The following is a 21896-nucleotide window of genomic DNA, read 5'->3' as shown; positions in this document are numbered from 1 at the left end:
GGGTAAGAAGTCATTCCAGGCTTTGGACTTCCCCGTCTGTCTGTCTCTCTTTAGTAATGGGGCTAACATTTAATGAATGCTCATTGCACGTCAGCAGCTGTCCATGTTCCCGTTATATGCATGAGCTCATCTACTTTTCATAGTAGTTGGAAGAGACTAGGATTGTTCCCAATTTACTCATGAGGAAACTGAGAGAATAAGTAATTTACTCTAGGTCACACAGCTGATCATTGTCTCAGACTCAATTTTAAAAAGCCATTTTATAGCATGAAATTATTCTACTATTTAGAATTAATATTTAGAATTAGTTAAATTTATTTATTGTGGGTCAAGTAGAGCAACTTTCTAAAGATTGACTATCCTATCATGGAATTATTTACTCGGCGTGACTACAAATCCTGTGTTCTGCAGTTGTTAGAATAATGCACCCATACATTTTCACTTCTCCCCACCTTATTGAGATGCAGCTGACATATAACATTGTATAAGTTTAAGATGTACAATGTAATGATTTGATATATGTGCATAATGCAAAATGATTATGGCAATGAGGTTAGTTAAGGTTCCATCAACTCCCATAGTTTACTTTTTGTGTGTGTGTGTGTGTGCTGAGAACTTTTAAAACCTACTCTCCTAGCAACTTGAAACAGTATTCCCTAGTTTGAATAAGACTGTTGCTTCTGTTATATAATTTGTAAGTCTCTACTGAAACCTTTTGTTGTAACAGGCAATTATTGAATTACTATGGATATAATTTTGTGGTGATTATAAGTGGTAATTAGGCTTTGGAAATCCCTGTGGTTTAAATATCTGAATGTAGAATGACATCAAAGATTATATTTTTGCTTTTTGCAGGACAGAGTTCATTCAAAGAGGCAGGATTTCAATCACAGGGGCTGGCTTTCTCAACTGCATTTTGGAAACTTTTGCCAGCACATTCTTAAGACAAGGAGCCCAAAAGGTAAGCCTGTTTCCATTTGGAACCGACATTAATAATTTTTAGAAACCATAGATATTCCCATTGGACTCTTGAATAAAGCTCCATATACATACATATGAAGAACAAAATACAGTTCATAAACAAATATATGCCAAAATAATCACCCTCACTAATCCTATATAACAAAAGCCTAATATGCTAAGTGTCCAACCATTCGACAGTTCGACCAGTCACTATGTTGTGCACTAACCACCAGGGACAGACCCTCTGACCGGTAGGTTAGCTTGCTGCTGGAGTCTGGCTTAGTGGGACTGGGCAAAATGGGCTGGACACACCTTGGAGCCCTCCCACATCCCCTCCCTGGCCCCAATCATGCACCAGTGGGGTCCCTTGGCCCGCCCTGCACCCTCTCGCAATCCGGGACCCCTCGGGGAATGTCGGAGAGCTGGTTTCAGCCCGATGCCCACAGGCCAGGCCGAGGGACCCCACCAGTGCACAAATCCATGCACCGGGCCTCTAGTTATTATCTAATCACAAATCAAAGTAAAACTAAAATACTATTTGTGCCCCATTAAATGAAAAATATACCAATGAAGAGAATGTGATGATATGGAGAATACTTGTAGTCTAATTAAGAGAAATAATCAGAAAGAATAATTATATTTATTGTATATACAATATGATGACAACTATTTAATTAAAAAGATAATAACTAATATTTGTTGAGTGCTTACTGTGTGCTACTCACTGTAAAAGAGAATTTTTACTTATCTTATTTATTCCTTACAAACCTTTGAGAAAGCTGTACTTTTGTCCTGATATTAGGGATGAAGAAGACGTAGAAATCCAGAGCTCCTGGCTGTTCATTACTGTGGTTTTCAAACTCCATAACTGGGGAGCTTAAGCTTCAGGAAGGTGATTCAGAGGCCACCTTGGCGTTTAAGGTTCTAATGTACCCTGTTTTAAGTAGAGCAATTTAGTTTTTAGTCCAATATGGTGTATCACATGAGATTCACATATCCTGTGTTCTTGCCTAGGGCAAAGTCTAACTCTTATGCATCTTCATATGCCTATTGCAGGTGTTCTGCAGTGGTTTGAATTATTTAATATTTATTTTATTTATAGTGTGTTATTTATGATATTATTATTGTTGTTTTTAATTGGAATTATGAGCGTAATCACTTATTCCCAGGATTTACTCAGGACTTGTGCATATGTTACCTAGTAGGCAGGTTTACTGGCTGGTCTAAGGACTATTGTTATGACCCCCAGAGATATTCTGGACAATGCACCTTTGTGTTTTGTTTGCAAGCCTAGGTTCAAGAATGAGCCTGAACCATGATGCGTTAGTCTGGAAGACTGGGAGGGATGAGTGAGTGTTTGGTGCTGAGCTGTATCCATAGACATCTGGCCCAGATTAGCACGTATCCAGACTGGCCCAGCCTGTTTCAGCCTGGGCATGAAGAGGGTAGTTGAACTTCTGGAAGGTCTGACCAATACTCATTCAGAAATTATTGCGGGTGTTTCTGCTGTATTGCAAAATATGCATTTGCAAAAAAGCCACATGTTCCACAGAATTACACTCTTAAAAATAATAAGGCTGATGAAAAAAATAATTTTGGTGTCATGTCCCTGCTTGAGTTGATTTCTTGTATGTTGTTTAGGTCAGGAATGGCAAGCTTTTTCTGTAAAGAGTCAGATGAAGTTAGACTTTGTGGGCCAAGAGGAAAAATTGAGCTATTTTTTAGGTATTTTATAACAAGAGAGAAACCAATTTGCACACATTTTACTAAAAATATAACAATAGCAATGGAGTGTACTTTTTTTGGTAATATAGGTCTACTAAGAATATAATTATTATAAGAATGGAAATATATATATATATATATATATATATATATATATATATATATATATTGGTGGGGGGAGATAACATTTAGCTGATCTGGAATAAAAAATTAGTTTTTCCTACTATCAAATTGGTTGTAAATGTTTATTTGTAAAGACTGTTCTTATCTTGTGAATCCTACAGACACAGGTAATGGGCTGGATTTAGCTTGTGGACTATCATGGACTATAGTTTGCCAATCCTTGCTTTGGATAAATAAATATTGTTTGATTAATCCAAATGGGTCTGTATTTGATCTGTCCATCATTCTGAACCTAGTAATTATTTAGGCAGACAGTGGTTGTACATTTTGATCCTGTGAGATACATAGAGTAGGCATTATTATTTTCATTTTATTGATGAGCAATGTCTTGAAGAGATAAGTGCACCCAATATGTGCATGGCTGCTTGCCTTCCTTCCTTCCTTTTACAAGTACATATTGAACACCTGCTTTGTGCTAAGCACTGTGTTACATGTGGGCTAAATGGATCTCCTCAAGATCATAGGTCTAGCAGGGGGTGGAGTCTGGACTCAAATCCCCATCTTTTATCAATAAGTTTTACCCTTTGCCACTTTATCAGAAGTGCCAAAGTGCAGGCTTTAGAGGAGTGGGGAATACCTGCAGTCCCACAGGTTTCTGGCCTCACAGTACGTTTTATGCTCTTGATAGCAGAGGGGGATTTTATTAACCTTAGTTCCAATTCCCTCCAACACGTAGTACCACGGACAGCGCCCTGTACATTTCCATGGAAATGAGTAGTTCCAGTTGGTTTCCGATGACTACTGTCTGGAAATAATCAGGGGACACCAATTTTAAAGTGAGGAAGCCAAGTGATTCCTCTGTAATCTCACTCATTATGCTCAGAAGTATGACTATATTCTTTTCTGCCAGCTTTTGCCTTTTCCAAGTTTTTCTTTCTTTTTTTTTTTTTTTTTAAGAAGCCTCGTTTAATTAGATAGCTTTTCAAGTGTAGGAGCCACTCATGCCTGAGTGTCTTTTACCTTTTATTCAAGTGGTGATATTTTCCGGTGTCAGCCTGATTTCCCGATAAAGCCTTCACAGCTGAGCCTGCATAAGTGGCTTCTGCGGAGGTTACCATGAATATTTCAGGTGACTTTATTTTCACTTTAGAACTTTATCCCTAAGGCTATTGAGTGGTGGTAAAGTTGGGATCTGATATCTCCCCCCCCCCCCCCCCCACCCAGAAAGAGCAAAGCTAGACACTCAGAGTGTTCATATCTCTGTTTATAAGGTAAAAGCCAGCCTTGGACACAGACCCCTAAGCCGTGGTCACTTGTGTTTCTGTGCCTCTGGGGGCTTGTTGGTTGCTTTTCTCTTCTCCCTCCTCAGGTGACCTGCCATTCAGGGGCCTTCCTGACACCGATACTGACTTTCATGCATGATTCAGTCCTCACTGTGCTCTTGGAGTGTGAATATGTGGGTAGGAGAATGGGGATTGCCTCTTCGTACTCAGGTCAAAAAATAGAAGCAGTTCTGAACTCCCAGCCCAGCAAAGCCCACTGTCTTTGTGATGTAGCTCACGTTGCTTCAGCCCTCTGATCCTCTGAATTTTAACTCATTCTCACAGAGAGGTGTGAAAGTCATGCTTGAAAACTTTCAGTATTGAAGAACATGGGTCAAATATACATAAGGTATTCTTTTTGTTCTTGCAAGTTAAAAAGAATCCTACTCACTCGCTTCTTTTTCATACTTTATTTTTATGATGACATGTTTTGTCTTGCTTTGCTTTTTCTCCTCAAATTCACGTGCACACACAATAGATTTTAAACTCAGAAGTCCAGTTTCACAAACACTTTGGGTGTCAGCCGAGGCAGGCATAAGCTTGTCTGACTCCAGAGTGTGCTCTTGGCGACTACACCACGACTGTTGAGTGGTGGTAAAGGTGGGATGTAATGTCTATGCCATATCCATGGGCTCTGCATTCCAGCTGCTTGTGTGGGGCAAGATGTGTGAGGAGATGTGCGGTGTCCATTAAGGATGGGGGCAGGGCCCACAGAAGCAAGGAGCTCAGTCACCGTGGAAGAACTTACAATTGACCAGAGGAGTGAGGGGCCATGATGATGTCACTTGCAAGGGCCCTTGATTGGCTACAGAGTGACCTTCTGTTCAGAGCCCCCAGACTCCGGAGGCCTAAATGCTGTTGAGGGTGTGTTTAGCTGGCATTTCTGGCATTTTTACTACAATGACATATCCTTTTTCTGATTTTCCATGGATTACGGATGTGTTATGCTTCTTGTTTTGAAAATATCTTTATATTAAGAAAGATTAAAATGAATATTAATTTTTTTATTATGGTAAAATATACATGATATAAAATTCACCATCTTAATCATTCCTAAGTGTACAGTCTAGTGTCACAAAGTATATTCAGTGTTGTGCAACCATCATCACCATCCATCTCCAGAGCTTTTTCATTATTCTAAGCAGAACTCTGTACCCATGCTATATAATAAAAGCCTAATATGCAAATTGACCAAACTGCAGAACGACAAGTCCAGGGGGGGCGGCTGGGGAGTGGGCGGCACCAAGGCGAGTGCCAGCAGGCAAAGGGAGGGGACAGTGATGGGGGCGGGGAGCAGTGGCGACTGGGGGTGTCAGAGGGGCGATCAGGGGGAGGGGGTGATGGTGGGGCAGGTCACTCACTGGCCAGCGCTGTCCCCTGATCAGCCCGCGGGTCACCTCCCGCAGAGGGAGGCCAGAGTCACCAGTTGGACATCCCCCGAGGGCTCTTGGTCTGCAAGAGGGCACAGGCTGGGCTGAGGGACCACCCCCTCCACCGCCCCCCTGGAGTGTATGAATTTTTGTGCACTGGACCTCTAGTTAAATAATAACTCCCCATTCCTTTCTCCTCCAAGCTCCTGGCAACCATCATTCTATTTTATTTTAATTGTCACACAGGATGTGTCTTTTTGTTGATTTTAGAGAGAGAGGAGGTAAGTGAGAGACAGAAAGAGAGAGAGAGAGATCAATGTGAGAGAGAAACACCAATCAGTTGCTTCCTATACACGCCCCTGAGTGAGGATTGAACCTGAAATTGAACCTGCAACCTTTGGGTGTACAGGATGATACTCCAATCAACTGAGCCACTGGCCAGAGCTACCATTCTACTTTTTGTCTCTATGAATTTGCCTACTCCAGGTACTTCACAAAAGTAGAATCCTACAATATTTGTCCTTCTGTGTCTGGCTTATTTCATTAGCCTCATGTTTTCAAGGTTGATCCATGTCGTACCATGTGCCAGAATTTCCTTTCTTTTTACGTCTGAATAATATTCTATGTGTGTGTATATACCCCATTTTGCTGATCTGCTCATCCATCGACGGACGCTTGGGTTGCTTCCACCTTTTGGCTGTTGTGAATAATGCTGCTATGAACACAGCATATAGACATCTGTTTACATCTCTGTGTTCAGTTCTTTTGCTGGGTTATATGGTAATTCTATATTTAATTTTTTTTTTGAGCAACTTCTTGAAAGTTTGTTTCCAGGATAGCCATCTATCTTTGCCCATGCCAGCAATGGGACGTACCATGACCGCGTATTTTTCTCAAGGCTGTACAGAAGAGAGTGCTTTACATACTCCACTCCCGGCTGCTGACACTTCTGAGAGTGCCCACCAGCGGCTTCCCCCAGTCTCAGAGGCATTCGTCTGTCTCTTGACTCATCACAGAATCTGTCTCTCTGTCCTGACTTCATCTTCTTGTGGACAGTTTTAACCCAGGATGGCCAACAGAAGATGGGCCGGAAGTGTTGAAAAAGTGCCACCACACACAAGTAGCACTCTGGGTGCCAATTGTGCATTTTAATATGCCCTGAGATAAGCAAGCACATTCCAGCAGATCAGGGGAAGGGAGGAAGATGTGAAGGAGAATAGGTAAGGTGGCAGTCTGGGACACCTGGAAGGCTTCACACACATTTCTGCAGCTCAGGGGAATGGCCAATGACTGGGAAGCCGGGAGGGGAGGAACTAGGCCAGAATCAAGTCTGACCTCAGGGATCCTCGGACGGAGATCAAGACATTTCCTGGGGCAGGCATGGCTCCGCAGGTGCTTCTCAGTTTTGGGAAGGCATTTCCTAGACCTCTTCCTAGGAGCCTTCAAAGACATTTTTTTCCTAATTCCCCTCCCCCCATGAACTTTTAATACCGTAGATATATTGATTATCTGCTTATATGCTGTATGATGTCTTTGCTTTATACACAAAAAGTGTTAGATATTTTTCATTTACACAAACAGAGTGTCACCTTGTTTTGATATCTCCCCATTGAGAAAGCATACTTTATGCTGTGCTGGGTATAACTATCTTTTGGAGTTTTGGCCTCCATTTCTCCAACTCAAAACAAAACATTCACCCTCCACCCTCCTAACCCCCCCAAAAAAATTCCATACCAAAGTCAAAAGAACTTTTAGGTGAACTCTGTGTGGTTCTTGCAAGTCCCATGTTTTACTTTTCTGGGAGTGGCTCAAGAGATACCATGGGTTAGATACAGAGAACAGACTGATGGCTGCCAGAGGAAGGTAGGTTGGGGAACTGCATAAAAAAGATGAAGAGATTGAGAAGTACAGATTGGTAGTTACAAAATAGTAAAGTATAGTGTAGGAAATATAGTCAATAATATTGTAATCGCTATGTATGGTGTCAGCTGGGTACTGGAAATATCAGGGGGAGCACTTTGTAGTATATGATTGTCTGACCACTGTGCTGTACACCCGAAACTAATACAAAATAATATTGGATATCAACTGTAATTGAAAAAATTTTAGAAACTTTAAAAACGATATATCCTGGGGGTTAACCTCGTCGTGCAAGTGTCATTTTTCACCCAGTTGTCTGAGTAATTAGAGCTGGCTACAAACCCTGGAAAATGCACACCTCTCACTATACACTCGCATAGAGGCTTGTTTCTTCCTTTTCTTTTTTTTTAAGTTTGGGAAATGCATTTTCAACGTGTGATAAAATAATTTGTTATTTCAGCCACTCTCCTGGCAAAGCCCCATTATTAGTTCCGTCATTATTCTTATTGTGTTGATCGGGAGGATGAAGCAGAGAAAGATTGAATGCAACAGCAGGAGAAATATTTGTCACTGAAGCAATGCAGGCATGTCAAACAATATGAACTTCGCCTTTGAAGAAGGTCTGGTCTAGACAGGCTATAGCTAGAGCTTTGAACATGCTTCCTTGGGGCGTGTGCTTATTTGAGCCTTACAAAAATCTATTTTAGTAGTGTCAGGTAACTCCCTGAGCCTGCACATACTTGTATATATATGTGTATGTCTATACAAGGGCATAAGTATGAGGAGGCAGGGATCACTGGGCACTATGTCAGAACTGCCTGCCATGCTGACCTGAGCCAATTGTGTATACTGAGTTGTATACACAAGTGTTCAGTTCTTTTTGGTCCATGTTGCGAATTGATGATGATCATTTGAGGTTGATGAGGGTCAGCTGCAACACACACAGATATTTCATTAATCATTTTTTTTCCAAGTTGGCATGAAATAGCTTATCTGTTGTGTAAGTTCTATTAAGTCTCTGCCCTTTTGGGTACTCTGACCACGAACCGCATGAACTGTTCTCTGAAGCTAGAGCTGACAGTATTCCAAAGACAAGATTCAGAGGCTGTTTTACAGATAGCATCAGGCAGCCAGAATCTTCTGACCCAGTGGCTGGCCCCAGGACCATTTAGACATGTGGCATTATAGGTGGCATGCCTAAAATTCGAGGGTGAAGGGCTTGCTAGATAGTCTTACAGTCTGATTTTGCAAGGATGGGTATGCCTCTAAAATTTAGAGCTAATCCCCATATCTTAAGTCACACTAATTAAATTAATGAGAGTCCATTTCTAACATTCATTATGCTGGTTAGCAAGCCTCTCATTTTACCAGTGAAATTTCACAGTTTTAACATTCCTTATGCTAATTATCAGAATCTCTGGTGTTGTCATGGATAAAGTTAACTGAAGTTTCTGGAGAGTGAGGTTGTTCATTAGAATGCTCAGAGCCAACCCGTGAAGTGTGTAGCCTGCATCAGGGCAACTGACTAACGGCTGTAAACTTGAATTAACACATGAAGCATAACGTTATACTGCGTGTGCTAAAATGTTTTGAAGCCAATTAGAGACAGCCTAATACTCACATACCAACTCCTGAACTAAAAGCCTAGTATATTCTACCTTTAGAAAGATTATTTAGTATGAAACAAGGTTTTGATTGTGTATTTAACATAGAGATTAAATTTGAAATTTTAGAGCTGGTCCCTTTGGTCCATGATCTGGTTTTCACATATCCCAGGTATTACACTTCCTATCAAGGACTTTCAATTTTCTCATCTGTAAAATGGAGTGATAATAGTCCTACTTCACAGGGTTATTTTAAGGATTAAGTGAGGATACATGTATGAAACATGCCTGGTACATAGAAGAACTCTAGTGATTATTAGCATTTAGAGTTCTCTGATAAAAAGTATATTTTTATAAGAGCCTTATTAGTACTGATACAAACAATTTAGATAGCATCAGTATAGGTCAAGTTTACATTGTTTTTTTTAAAAATTTTTTTTAAAATAATTTTTTAAAATCCATAGCTATAATACTCAGTGTATTCACATTTTAACATTTTGGTATAACCTTCCATGTGTCTATGTATATTTGCATATGTATGTATATGTACATTTTTTTAATAACAAAGTTGGATCATTCTGTTCATTTAGCCCAACTTTGTCATTTATGGACATATTGTGCACATTTTCCTGTTCATTACATGTTCCTTGAAAACATACTTTTTGATACCTTCATAATATTCCATTGTCATAATAGTTCCTATTGTTGATGTCTATGTTTTTTACTATTATAAATAATATTATGATAAATCTGTGACTATAAATACTTGTGTATATTTCTGGTAGCTTCCTAGATTAAAGCACATTTTTAAGATCTTTGATACATGTCACCAGAGTTTCTTCTCAAAAGAATTCTGCCAATTTATAGCTTCCACTGGGAGCTTACTGTGGGTATTATCAGTTTTCTTGCTATATGACTTGAATGAATGACTTGACCTCTTAGAATTCCCATTTGTTATCAGGAAATCAGGGCTATTTTACCCTCACAGGATTGCTGTGAAGAAGAAATGAAATGGTTAGCTTCAGTCTACTGATTTCTACTCCATTGACATTAAAAGTTAATGCTTCTGTCATTAAGTAGTTATTTGACCCCAGTTCTCCTCCATACGATTTTATATATATTTCAGAGAAGGAGAGAGAGATAGAAACATCAATGATGAGAAAGAATCATTGATCAGCTGCCTCCTGCATGTCCACGTTGGGGATCGAGCTCACATCCCGGGCATGTGGTCTGACCAGGAATCAAACTATGAGCTCCTGGTCCATGGGTCAACACAGCCACTGAGCCATGCTGGCCAGGCTCCAAGCTTTTTCACTGTGTTACCTTGGGCTAGTTTTCCTGAGCTGCTTAGGTCCTTGCTGAGAATTGAATGTCTAGTCCAGGGGTGGGCAAACTTTTTGACTCGAGGGCCACAGTGGGTTCTTAAACTGGACCGGAGGGCCGGAACAAAAGCATGGATGGAGTGTTTGTGTGAACTAATATAAATTCAAAGTAAACATCATTACATAAAAGGGTACGGTCTTTTTTTTTTTTTTTTTTTTTTTTTAGTTTTATTCATTTCAAACGGGCCGGATCCGGCCCGCGGGCCGTAGTTTGCCCACGGCTGGTCTAGTCCATACATGTTCATGGTTGTCACAATCCTAAAAAAGAGTGGATATTTCAACACCCCACAAGTCCAAGATAAAGGAAAAGAGCAAATAAAACTCACTTGAAAGAATAAATAAAAGTCACAATCTGATATAAGAACACCAGTGGAGGATTCTGCCAATTTTATACTGGAGACTTATTTCCTTCCTGGTTATATGAATTCTTCCAAGACTCTCTCCATTGCTTGAACTACTTGAAAAAATGGATGAAATATGTTCTGTCCCTCCAGGTCCAGTGGGTGGATTTCCCAGCTCTCTATTTACCTCTGTGCATAATACTTTTTAATCCTACTCTTGAGTGCTCAAATAGATTGATTTACTCGATATTTATTCATTAGGTGCTGTGAGGATATTACCAAGAATTCTGATTTTTAACAATTTATTTGTAGATCAGTTAAATAATAGTACCTGTCCTTTTTTTACATATTCTACCCCCACCCCCACCCCGCCCCATCCTCTCAGCTCATCCTGCTGTTACCTCTAGAGTTTTAGTCCCAAGAAATGTAGCCTTTGCAGTGAAAACATCTTGGTAAAACTGAGTATTCTGTTCCTCCCACTGAATTTAAATCCATGCCTTTAGCTTGACTATGAGACTTAGGAATCCAAAATTCCCCAATGGCTCATTTGAATTCATGGGTGTTGTAATGGACTGCTCAGTGGTAAAGCTTTCTGGAATCCCTTAAATCAGCCAAGTAAAATGCGGGGACTTTGCCTCCTATGAAACCAGATGAAACCTGGGAAGTTAAGCTCTTACTCGAAATGACAGAACTGGTTTCCTGAGCACGGTGCCATTATTTGGGTAGTGACAGGACATCATGTCTCCACACAGTGCAGTGAGGAGCAAGCGAGTCAGGAATCAGGGGATCAGGGCTCTGGCCCTGCCTTGGTGACACGTTAATGGACTAGTTGCTCTGAACTTGACTATCATTTTTTGTAAAACTAGGAGATCATTTTCAATTCTGACATTGTATGATTTTTTTTCAGCCTGCCCTCTTTTTCCCCAATGTGTAAATACCAAAATTTTAAAAATTTGTCTAACAAATAGTCTTTAATCCTGCACAGAAATTCAGGAGTTTAAGCTAAGTATGGACCCAAGAGTTTCAGAGATAATTCATGTAGCAAGTAGATGGTCAAGGCTTGAGGTGGCAATAAAATATTTTTTAAAAAATATACTTTTATAAAATACTTGTTAGTATGAGGGGGTGGTTAGCATATGGTAAGGTTGTAACAATTTCATTTAAAATCCTATTCTATGTGGTGACACGTGCCTACTTATTGGCTGCTAACAAGTGACAAAGCTGGAATTCCAGGTGGTTGGCCCCAGAGCCGACCCCCTTAACTGTTGTACACTTTGTCTCCTCGATCTAGAGGACATAATCCTTTCCTCCAAGAAGCTTGGGTGGGGAGATAAGACAAATGCATGACTCGTCTTCATAAGCACAGGTGTACATATGACTTTGAAGTAGACATGTGTCACAACATAGAGAAAATGTCCTTTTCTCCATAATACTTAATTGTGATACTTGCTTTCCTATTGCTCCTCTGTTCTTCTAACTAACGGGGTATCTTTGGAAGTTTGGGGGCCATGTTCTCCCCTCAATTCTGGGTAGAATTTCCAACCAGTCTATTACTTTTCTGAACTTGTTCTCACCCTCTGTTGTGCTAAATTCAAAGACGATGAGAAACTAGGAATTTGTGGCCACCATAAATCTACACGTAGTGCATATACACCTCTGGCAGGCTCAGAATTGAAAACTGAAATAGCTCTGCACAGGCTGCATTGAAATACCAGAAAAATAGAGGCTGCGTCTGCAGATTGTGTGGACTAAGTACATTGGAGGCACAAATATTTTGTGGATCAAATCTGTTGTAGGATTGTGCTTGGATAGAGCGAGGCTCTTTGTGCTAAATTAAGGCTCTTAGTTTGACCAACAAGGCCAGGAAAACGTCATTAAGGCGTCTCCGATCAGGGGTTAATGCAGAATTCTGGGAAGAGCAACTTGAATGGCAAAGGCAATTTCATTTCTTAAAGGTACACCCACCAGTTAAAGTTCAGTTGTGTGGTAAGCCCTGCGGCATGCGGATTAAATGCTCTTATAGCTCTCCGAGGTGTCCAGCCGTTCCCCTTGACCAGTCTCCCTGCTTCTTTCTGTGACTTCTGATTCTGTTTCCCCACTCTACTGTGGAATTTCATCTCTTGCTGAAGAACCTCATTGGTTGTGCCCACTTTTTGTGGGACTTGAGGCTCCGGGAAGGTGATGGGGAGGAGGTTGGGAGTCTGCCTGTTAAAGAGAAAGCAGCCCTGTGTCTCATGAGCCCAGTTTGCTGGAGTGGTATTTCTTTGTCAGTTTCATCTTTTTAAAAATCCTTTTTGCTGCCTAGGATTTGACCCTTTATTCCTCACCTAGCATTCTTCCTTAGGTTCTAGCTAATCCATTTTCCTATTTTTCTCTGAATTTCCTTAGTAGAAAAAAAATGGTGGCTTTTGGGGAGTTAACTCCTTTCACACTGACAGCCAGTTTAAGAAGAGCTGAAAGGCTAACGTTTCTCTCGATCAGTGGTCTTTGGTGGGGATGTAGCTTTTGTTACTTGTAAAGACATTAGAACTTGTTCAAGCCCATTGGTTTTCCTATTCTCTGCACTTCTTGATATGTTCAAAATATTTCTTAACTAAAAAACTGCTGCACCCCCTCCCCTAACCCCCGCCAAAGATTCTTTCAGTCCTTAAACATAATGTTAAAAATTGATTTAAAATGTTTTTGACTAGGTACTACCTGCACAGAATGGTTGAAAATTATATTTCCCAGGGAGCCGGGTGTATTCTTTTGCCCTAGTTCTCTTTGAAACCAGCAGAATACTCTGTACGGATCAGCTCTGTGATGTGAGTCAAGCCATGTAACATCTGAGTCTCACTCTTCTCATCTGTAAAATGAGGACAGTGTTGGAGCTACTACAGGGAGTACTTGTGAGGAGTAAATGAGTTATATGCATAAAACACTTAGGGCGGGGCTTGGCACACATTCAGCAATCAGTTGTTATTTAAAATGAAAAATGCAAGGAAGTTATAAGCACAAACTAATTTTTCCCATTATGGCATTGACACATATTTAGTGGAGTCAGTCCAACCTTAGTTTAAATGTCAGTGCTGTCCCTCCTAGGGTACATACAAACTTAACATCTTTGTAGGTGAAATGTGAATAATAGAGAATTAAAGGAAATAGTGTAAAGAAGTGCTTAAAATACCTTGGCACACAACAGATACTCCATAAATGATAATTATCTTTCTATTATGACTCAAATTGGCATATTTCCTTCTAGGCTTTCATATGCAGATTTTAACCCCTCAGAATTACAGTAAAAGTACAATTTCATGGCCTGCGTTTTTCAAGTAATATTTTATTACAAATGCCTTTCATAGGAACTACACAAACTTCAAAGCCAGCATTTTAATGACTGCATAATATTTCATCAAGTAGTTTTATAATAATTGATTTGACCGTTCCTTTAGTATTGCACATTGAAGTTATTTCCAGGTTTTGCTATTATAAGTGAGACCATATAAATTATCTTAATAAGTACTTTCAGATTTTGTGTCATTCCCTTAGAAAAGGTTCCCTGAAGTACTCTTCTCAGTAGGTATCTATTTTCAACATTCTTTGAATGTATCCTTTACCTCCCTCATTGAAGGATGAGCTTCTGTGTGGGGCCCACCAGTTGATCCTCAATATGTAGCACACAGTTAGTGATCAATAAATATTGAATTAGTGAACAAATGTATATAATGTATTATTTTCCAAAAATGGTGGACCTTCGTGTTTTCATTTTATTATCTTAATATTCGTCTTAAAAGCAGAGAAATGCTTTGTCCATTGGGGTAGTAGGAAAGGTAACAATAACAAGTAATGTTTACTGAGCCTGTTCTATGCCTCAGACAACATCCTTAGTACGTTACATGCATTACCTGCTCCAATCTGCTCCACAATTATCTGGGTAAGTAATATTGTCACCATTGTATAGAGGGAGGTGAGTTGACTTGCCCAAGGTCATGCAAGTGGGGAGTGCTGGCACCAGATTCACACCAGGCCTTCAGAGCCTTAGCCTGAGGCTTGATGACTAAGCATCCCCCCCCCCCTTTTTTTTTTCCAGCAGCAAATGTCTTTACACTGTAGTCTTACAGGTTATTTCCCAGGGAGCCTGATCTTGCTGGGCAAATTCCAAACAAGGTGTGAACCACCGAAGGACCTGGCCTCAGGCTCAGAGCAACAGCAGAATTGCTGCCACGCTGGGTATTGAAAAGGAAGCTCACCTTCGCAGGTCCACAAGTGAAGGATGTGTGAATGTATTTTTTTTATAAGCCTTGGAGTTTTTATTTAAGGGAAGAATTTTATTCAATTGTTTAACATTCAAGCAGCTGGTAGATTTAGAACATTGTCCACGTGGGTGTCATTTATCCGAGTAAGAGGATCTGGGACTAGGCAACACAAAGGATCTGATCCTGGGATTCACCAGTGATGCTTCCTGTTTAGTTAGCAACTGAAACAGGTAGAGCAACTTTTAAAAAGTATCAACTATGTTATTACAGCCATTTCTTCCATTTCTCTGTGAGATCATAGAAAAAAATATACGTATTGGCCTCTGCCCCCAGTCCCTGGCACAGATCTTGTAAAACCGTTGTAATTTTGTAAGTCATAAGAGCATTAGAAGCATCTCTTGTTTTAATATTTGTCTTTGATATCACCCCCAACACGGAGCTCCTAAAACCCTTGTAAACTCCTAAGTGATAAAGCACCAGAAGTGTCTGGTGCTAATGAGGTGACTCTGGGTGGCTCCTGGGTGGGGGCTGGTCACCAGAAAGACCAAGTAATGATTAGAAGCTGGGGAGTTTCAGCCCCACCCTCATCCTCCAGAGAGGAGAGAGGCGCTGGAAATGGAATTAATAATTGATCATGCCTCTGCGAGGAAGACCCCTTGAAATGCCATTAGGATGAGGTGTGGAGAGCTTCCAAGATGGTGAACACATCCACACTGGGGTGGCGACTCACTCCGAGTCCATAGGGACAGAAGTTCCTGTGTCTGGGACCCTCCCGACTCCACCCTGTGTATCTCTCCATCTGGTGGTGCATCTGTATCCTCTATCATATATCCTTTGACGAACCGGTAAATGTAACTGTTTCCCTGAGTTCTGTGAGCTGCTCCCACAAATTAATCAAACCTGAGGAGGGGGCTGTTGGAACCTCCAGTCTATGGCCAGTTGTTCAGAAGCACAGATGACAATCCCAGCTGGTGACTAGTGTCTGAAGTGTGTGTGTGTGTGTCTTGTGGACTGAGCCCTTAACCCAGCCGTGGGTGAACTACGGCCCGCGGGCCGGATCCGGCCCGTTTGAAATGAATAAAACTATTGAAAAAAAAGACCATACCCTTTTATGTAATGATGTTTACTTTGAATTTATATTAGTTCACACAAACACTCCATCCATGCTTTTGTTCCGGCCCTCCGGTCCAGTTTAAGAACCCATTGTGGCCCTCGAGTCAAAAAGTTTGCCCACCCCTGCCTTAACCTATGGAATCTGATGTTATCTCTGGATAGATAGTGCCAGGATTGAGTTAGATTGTCGGACACTAGCTGGTGTCAGAGACTTGCTTGTTGTGCCCACCCCCCCACATTTGGTGACCAGAAGTGTCAGGGGTGTAGTGTTCTGTGTGAGTAGTAAAGGAGGCTCATAGGGAAGAAATAAGCACATTGTAGAAAAGAGCTGGGTTTTCCCTACACAGGTGGAAAACTGAGTATTTCCATTTTACTCCACTTTCAGTTTATTATGGGGCTGGGAATTTAAAACACACACATTTGTGTCTATAAGCACTACAATGTCACCCCCCCCCCTCCCCTTTTCAAATGACTAAATCTTAAAAAGAGCAGGAGTTTTATCTTTAGACTGCTATTTGCATATAGATAGATACCTGGTTTTTTAGTCATTTATATGTAGCTTTTGTCCTGGTTGCTCTGGTTAATTTGTGATGTTACATGCTTAGAATTTTTTTTGCAAGGCCTCACTTCTTGAACTTGCCAGGTACTTAATGGTTCACCGCTCGACAGTAGCTAAAGGATGTGGAGTGCGGGCGCGCCGTTGTATTTATGTTGCTGATGTTCATGACAGCACTCCAGCTCCCAGGTGTGCCCTGATACTTTGCTCACCCTCCTCCGGTTCTTTTCCCAAGAAATGACGATCATATTTAGCATTGAAAGCTTTTCTTTGTGGGAAGTAAAGGGCTCTCCAGGTTGGCTCTAGGTTGGCTTTTGACAATCAACCAAGGAATTCACATCAGCAGATACTGTGTTGAAACAGAAATGCTTCTGGTGCACCTTTGCCCGCCAGCCTCTCCAGTGTGCACGAGGGAGCTTCACGTGGGATCAACAGAAAACGAAATGCATTTGGAGATGTGGGAGGTCCTTTTATTCAACAGGCACAAGTGGTGCAGTCTCAACCCTGCCTCCCCTAAATTTATAAAATCAAACCACCCCGATGGAGATGAAAATAACGCTGGGATGGCAGGAAGGACCATGCTTAAGGCAATACGTCATTGTTTTGGTCATTGGAGATGAGAACCCTATAAACATGCCTTTTTAAGGAGGTGGTGTACTGAGGGCTCGGAGTTACAAAAGCCTGGGTGTGAATCTGGATTCCCCTCTTACTAGCTGGGTGCCTTTGGTCAAGTTTCTTAACATACCTGAGGCTCCTTTTCCTCATGTCACTGACTCACAGGTTGGGTATGAGGACTAAATGAGACAAGGCACACAGTGTGCTCAGCACAGCCCTGTAGGGACCTCAGCCTCTCCATAATAAGTTCTTTCCTGGGCCTGCGGTTCTAATTCTGTCTCTGTTGCTGATGACCCCTGTGACCCAGAGAAAGCCTATTTACCCGGCTGGGCTCAGGGTTGTCAAACAGAGGTATTAGTGGCCCTTAGAGGTGATGCAAAGAACAGGTCAGATACGCTTTGTGAAATACGGACAAGCACAAGGTGACGTGAACAAGCAGGGGCTGACATTTCCTTTAAGTCAGCGATTGCCAACTGAATGGGGGTGCCTTGTGGTGAGAGTCCCGTTGTGAGGGGCCCCTAGGCCGATCTAGGTCCATACAGAAGTCAGTAGCCACATTTCAGGCTACTGGGAGAAGAGGAAGTCATGGTTAACCAAAGCCTGTCATGTGTCAGTAGCTTTATGTTGCCTCATTGAATCCTCAGAGCCATCCTGCCAAGGATGTGTGCTTATCCTCTTCTCTCCACCCACTTTACAGGCACAGAAACAACTTTAGTGAGGCAAGTGCTACCTGTGGAAAGAGTTGGAGAAATCCAGTTTAAATTCCAGTTTGGCCACTTACTAGCTCTGTGACCTTGAGCAAGTTATATCTGAGGCCCAGTTTCTTTCTTGGAAATGGTGAGAAGTAAAAGTGTCTTATCTCATAGGACTGTTGAGAGGATTACATGAGATGATGTAGGCTAAACCCCTGGCATGTAGTAAGCCCGTGATAAATTATCATTAACCCCAATATTGTTGAGATTTGGTGGGATGGGTTTTTGACTAAAACAGAGTTTTGGAAAATTATATTTTGCTTTGTTCAAACACCCGATTTGAAGATACAGTGGAACTGGCCCTCCATGTGAAGAGGATCACTGACTTACAGAAATTAATGAATTTGGGAGAAGGAGGAGGGTAGAGATAAAAGACAAAAGGAGCATTATCTGGGCATCTATTTAATCTGGATATTGGATTTATTTATTCTGTTAGAGACAGTTCATTTTACCTCTCAGAATAGGGGAAATTATTGATGCCACAGGAATTACTGGGCCAGATTTTCGAGATATGAGTGGAAATGAGGTCCTTAGAAAATGAATTTTCTAAGACTCTCACAGGAGGATGGGATGTGGAAAAAGGTTTTATTTGCGCGGAGTTGTATTTCTAGGTTCCAATGTCCCATTACCCTCAACCCAGTCCGGGAAGAGGGGCAGCTGTGAGTTCAGCAGAGTCAGAAACAGGGCCAGTGTCCAGAGCTTCGGTTCCATGTTGCAACTGGGGGTGGTTCAGCATTCAGGCCAGATTAAAGTCTGTTAGCCCATGTGTGTAGCCCAACAGGGCAGCGCCCCATGGGGCACAGGAGAGTGCAGCCCCCTGCTGCCAGAGTCCCCAGAGGGCCTGGTGCTGGGAGAGAGCCTTTTCTTTGGAAGTTTATATATTTAGATTTTTTAAAATATATTTTATTGATTTTTTACAGAGAGGAAGAGAGAGAGATAGAGAGTTAGAAACATCGATGAGAGAGAAACATCAATCAGCTGCCTCCTGCACATCCCCCACTGGGGAAGTGCCCACAACCCAGGTACATGCCCTTGACCGGAATCGAACCTGGGACCTTTCAGTCCGCAGGCCGACGCTCTATCCACTGAGCCAAACTGGTTTCGGCTATATATTTAGATTTTGAGCTCTTGCAGTGTCCATGCCCATCCTGACCACTGACTCCCTTGCAGGTGTTATTAAAGCACCTTCCCAGGTCACTCAGACCTTACTGGGCATGCGTCTAAATGGCCTCTCCAGTCCCAGCCTTTATCGATCAGCAGGGAACAGACTTCAAAAATGTTGAATGCAGCCTTTTTTAAAATAAAGCTGTATCAATGGCATGCCTATATTATCTGGTCTCCCCTTTCACTCCTTTCCTGTTAAATAATAACCCAATTACTACAATGGCATCATTATGACTGAGCTTAAATCTGATGAATAGTGAAAAAATGGCTGATAAAGGGAACTGATAGGTACCTTGTTCTTTAGTTTGCCAGTCCAAGAGTTGGTCCTGGGCCCATTTGGTGCCAGGCACTGAGGTAGTCCTGCTTCAATGTAAGGAAGATTGTCTTATAGTTTGGGGTGACATAGGTGGGATATGGAGTAGAAAGCTTCCCATCAACAGAGGTTTCTAAGCAGGTAAGAGATGATTAATGACATGCCATGGGTGGGATGTGGCACCAGGTGGGGGGCTGGCCTTGAGTAGTGGTGAAAAAGCCATATTTTGCACAAAGTCCAAGTCAAGAACAATGAAATTATAGACAGGTCACATTTTTAAATATTAAAAATGGGGGTAGAGCAAAGTAACCTTATAAAATAGAAACACACCAATAACTACATGACTCTTAGCCACTAAACTGTTCATGTCAGGTCAGGGTTTATGTGAAAATTGGCATTATGGAAATGGCTTTGTAATCTTTCATTCTGATATTTGATGCCAGGAGAACTCGATAAACCAAATGGGCCACTTTTGATCCTTTGTTGAGAATTTTCTATCTGGACTAAAATAATATAATGTCATCTCCAATTTTTAGATTTTATTATTTGGTGATATATTTTTTTCCATTACAAATTGAGATTAAATATTCACGAGGAGAGAGGAAGCTTTATAATGGGAAGCAAAGGCATCTAAATTATTGTATTAGTTTAATGTTCAGCAGTTACACCTAAAGATTTTAGGTTCCTTATCAAAATAAAAATGAATCTTACTCAAGAGTTTTTTAGCCAGTTTGGGAAAATTATATTGAAGTCATACATTCTGTCAGGATATTCCTACTTGAAAAGTATTGTATTTAAAATAATTTGTAGGTGTGATTAAATATTGATTCACATATTCAGAATCATGCAGGAGGACTAAAATCTGATTTATATATCAGGGTTTTTTTTTTATCATAGTCAATAGGGAAGGGAAGAATAGCTCTTGCTATGTACTCACCATTATGATAGGCATTTTCACATCCATAATTCCATTGCGAACTCCGCCCCCCAGTGTTGGAAGATCCTGGACCCTGGACTCTCAATCCTGATAGCCTCGGGTGGAAGCAAAGCTTTGCTTCTTAGTGATTACGTGATTTTTGTCTGGATGTTTGATTTCTCTGAGCCTCTGTTCCCATAAAATAAAAAAAGAAAGATAATAATCCTCTAAGGCAGACAGGAGGTTAAAATAAGCCAATGCAGGTAAAGTGCTCAGCACAGAGCTTGCCAGTACGTGCCAGTGAATTATAATTATTAGTACTGTTTCATAGATGAGGAAGTCTTAAAAAGAGCTGGACAGCATTAGATTAAAAGATGCTTTATTGAGGCAAAAGGTCTCTTCCTGGAGAATCTGAGTAGTGTTTCTCTCACCTTTTCCTATAAAAACTGGATGCAGATCCCTCTCTCTAGGTCTCTCTCCATCTCAGGGAGCTTACATTCTATTGGGGGAGGGGGAATAGACAGTACAAAATGTTTTAAAAGCAGGACAATTATTTATAGTGACAAATGCTGTAAAGACAGTAATAAAGACAGCTGACTTAGCTTGGTTCGTCAGGGTGTCTCTGAGGAGGTGAGTTGAAGTCTGAATATTGCCGGGAGCTAGCAAGCCACTGACGGTCTGGTTATGTTCCTGCTGGAAACAAAGGGAACAGTGAGTAAACAAGAAAGGATCTAAGTGGTAGACAGACAGCCACAGTATAGTGATTGCCAGAGGGAAAGGAGGGTGGGGAGGTAGAAGAGGGTAAAGGGGCAATAAGAAACAAATAAACAGAAGGAAGGAACTGAGCATGTCCTATGAAGAGAAAGCAGGCCTGTGAATGTCCAGTGGTGAGGGGAGAATGGAGGGGGCTGTAGCTGAGGTGGGCTGGGAGCCGGTCATTGAGAGCCTGATAGCCATGTGGATTTTATTATAAAAGCAATGGATAGAGTGTGGATTTTATTATAAAAGCAATGGATACTATTAGAATGTTGAAGCAGGGTGGTGGCATATTCTTATTCTACCTTTTATTCATATATAAATGAAAATATTTGAAGACAGTTTTATGTAAGCCAACTTAATAAAAATATTAGAATGATGGGTGTGGGTGGAGGGGGGTCAATGGGAAAAACAAACAAAGGGGACATCTGTAATACTTTCAACAATAAAGAAAAAAGTAGAATCAAAAGGGAAGTGAGGTTTTTAAAGTAAACTTGTTGCAAAGCTTTTTTATCAAAAGGTGAGTGGTCTTATCATGTAAACTTCAGCATCTGAAATGACCCGCTTTCTAAGCTCCTGACTAACCCGGATTCTTCAAGGCTCATTTTAAGTCCCATCTCACTGTTAGTGTTTCCACATCATTCCTTTATTTTTATCTTTTATCCTTTATTCTTTCCTTCATATCCTGACCTTTTCAACCACACTTTTAAGAATGGTAACTACTGGACAGAGGCACTGTAATTCCCAATTTCAAATTTATCAGCCTGGCATTCAAAAGTAATCCAT

The 21896-nt window shown here is 41.1% G+C and overlaps 1 protein-coding gene across 1 annotated transcript in view; it reads left to right on the top strand.

The window, feature by feature from the left end:
- Positions 1 to 21896, top strand: part of PRELID2 (PRELI domain containing 2) — a 64129-nt gene that overhangs the window by 31807 nt on the left and 10426 nt on the right. The window contains 1 exon segment of the mRNA XM_081093226.1: positions 856 to 961. Coding sequence (XP_080949352.1) covers positions 856 to 961 — 106 coding nt within the window.

Source organism: Myotis nattereri (assembly GCF_964212035.1).
Source record: "Myotis nattereri genome assembly, chromosome: 5".
Classification (NCBI taxonomy): domain Eukaryota; kingdom Metazoa; phylum Chordata; class Mammalia; order Chiroptera; family Vespertilionidae; genus Myotis; species Myotis nattereri.
This window is presented reverse-complemented; position numbering and strand designations above follow the sequence as displayed.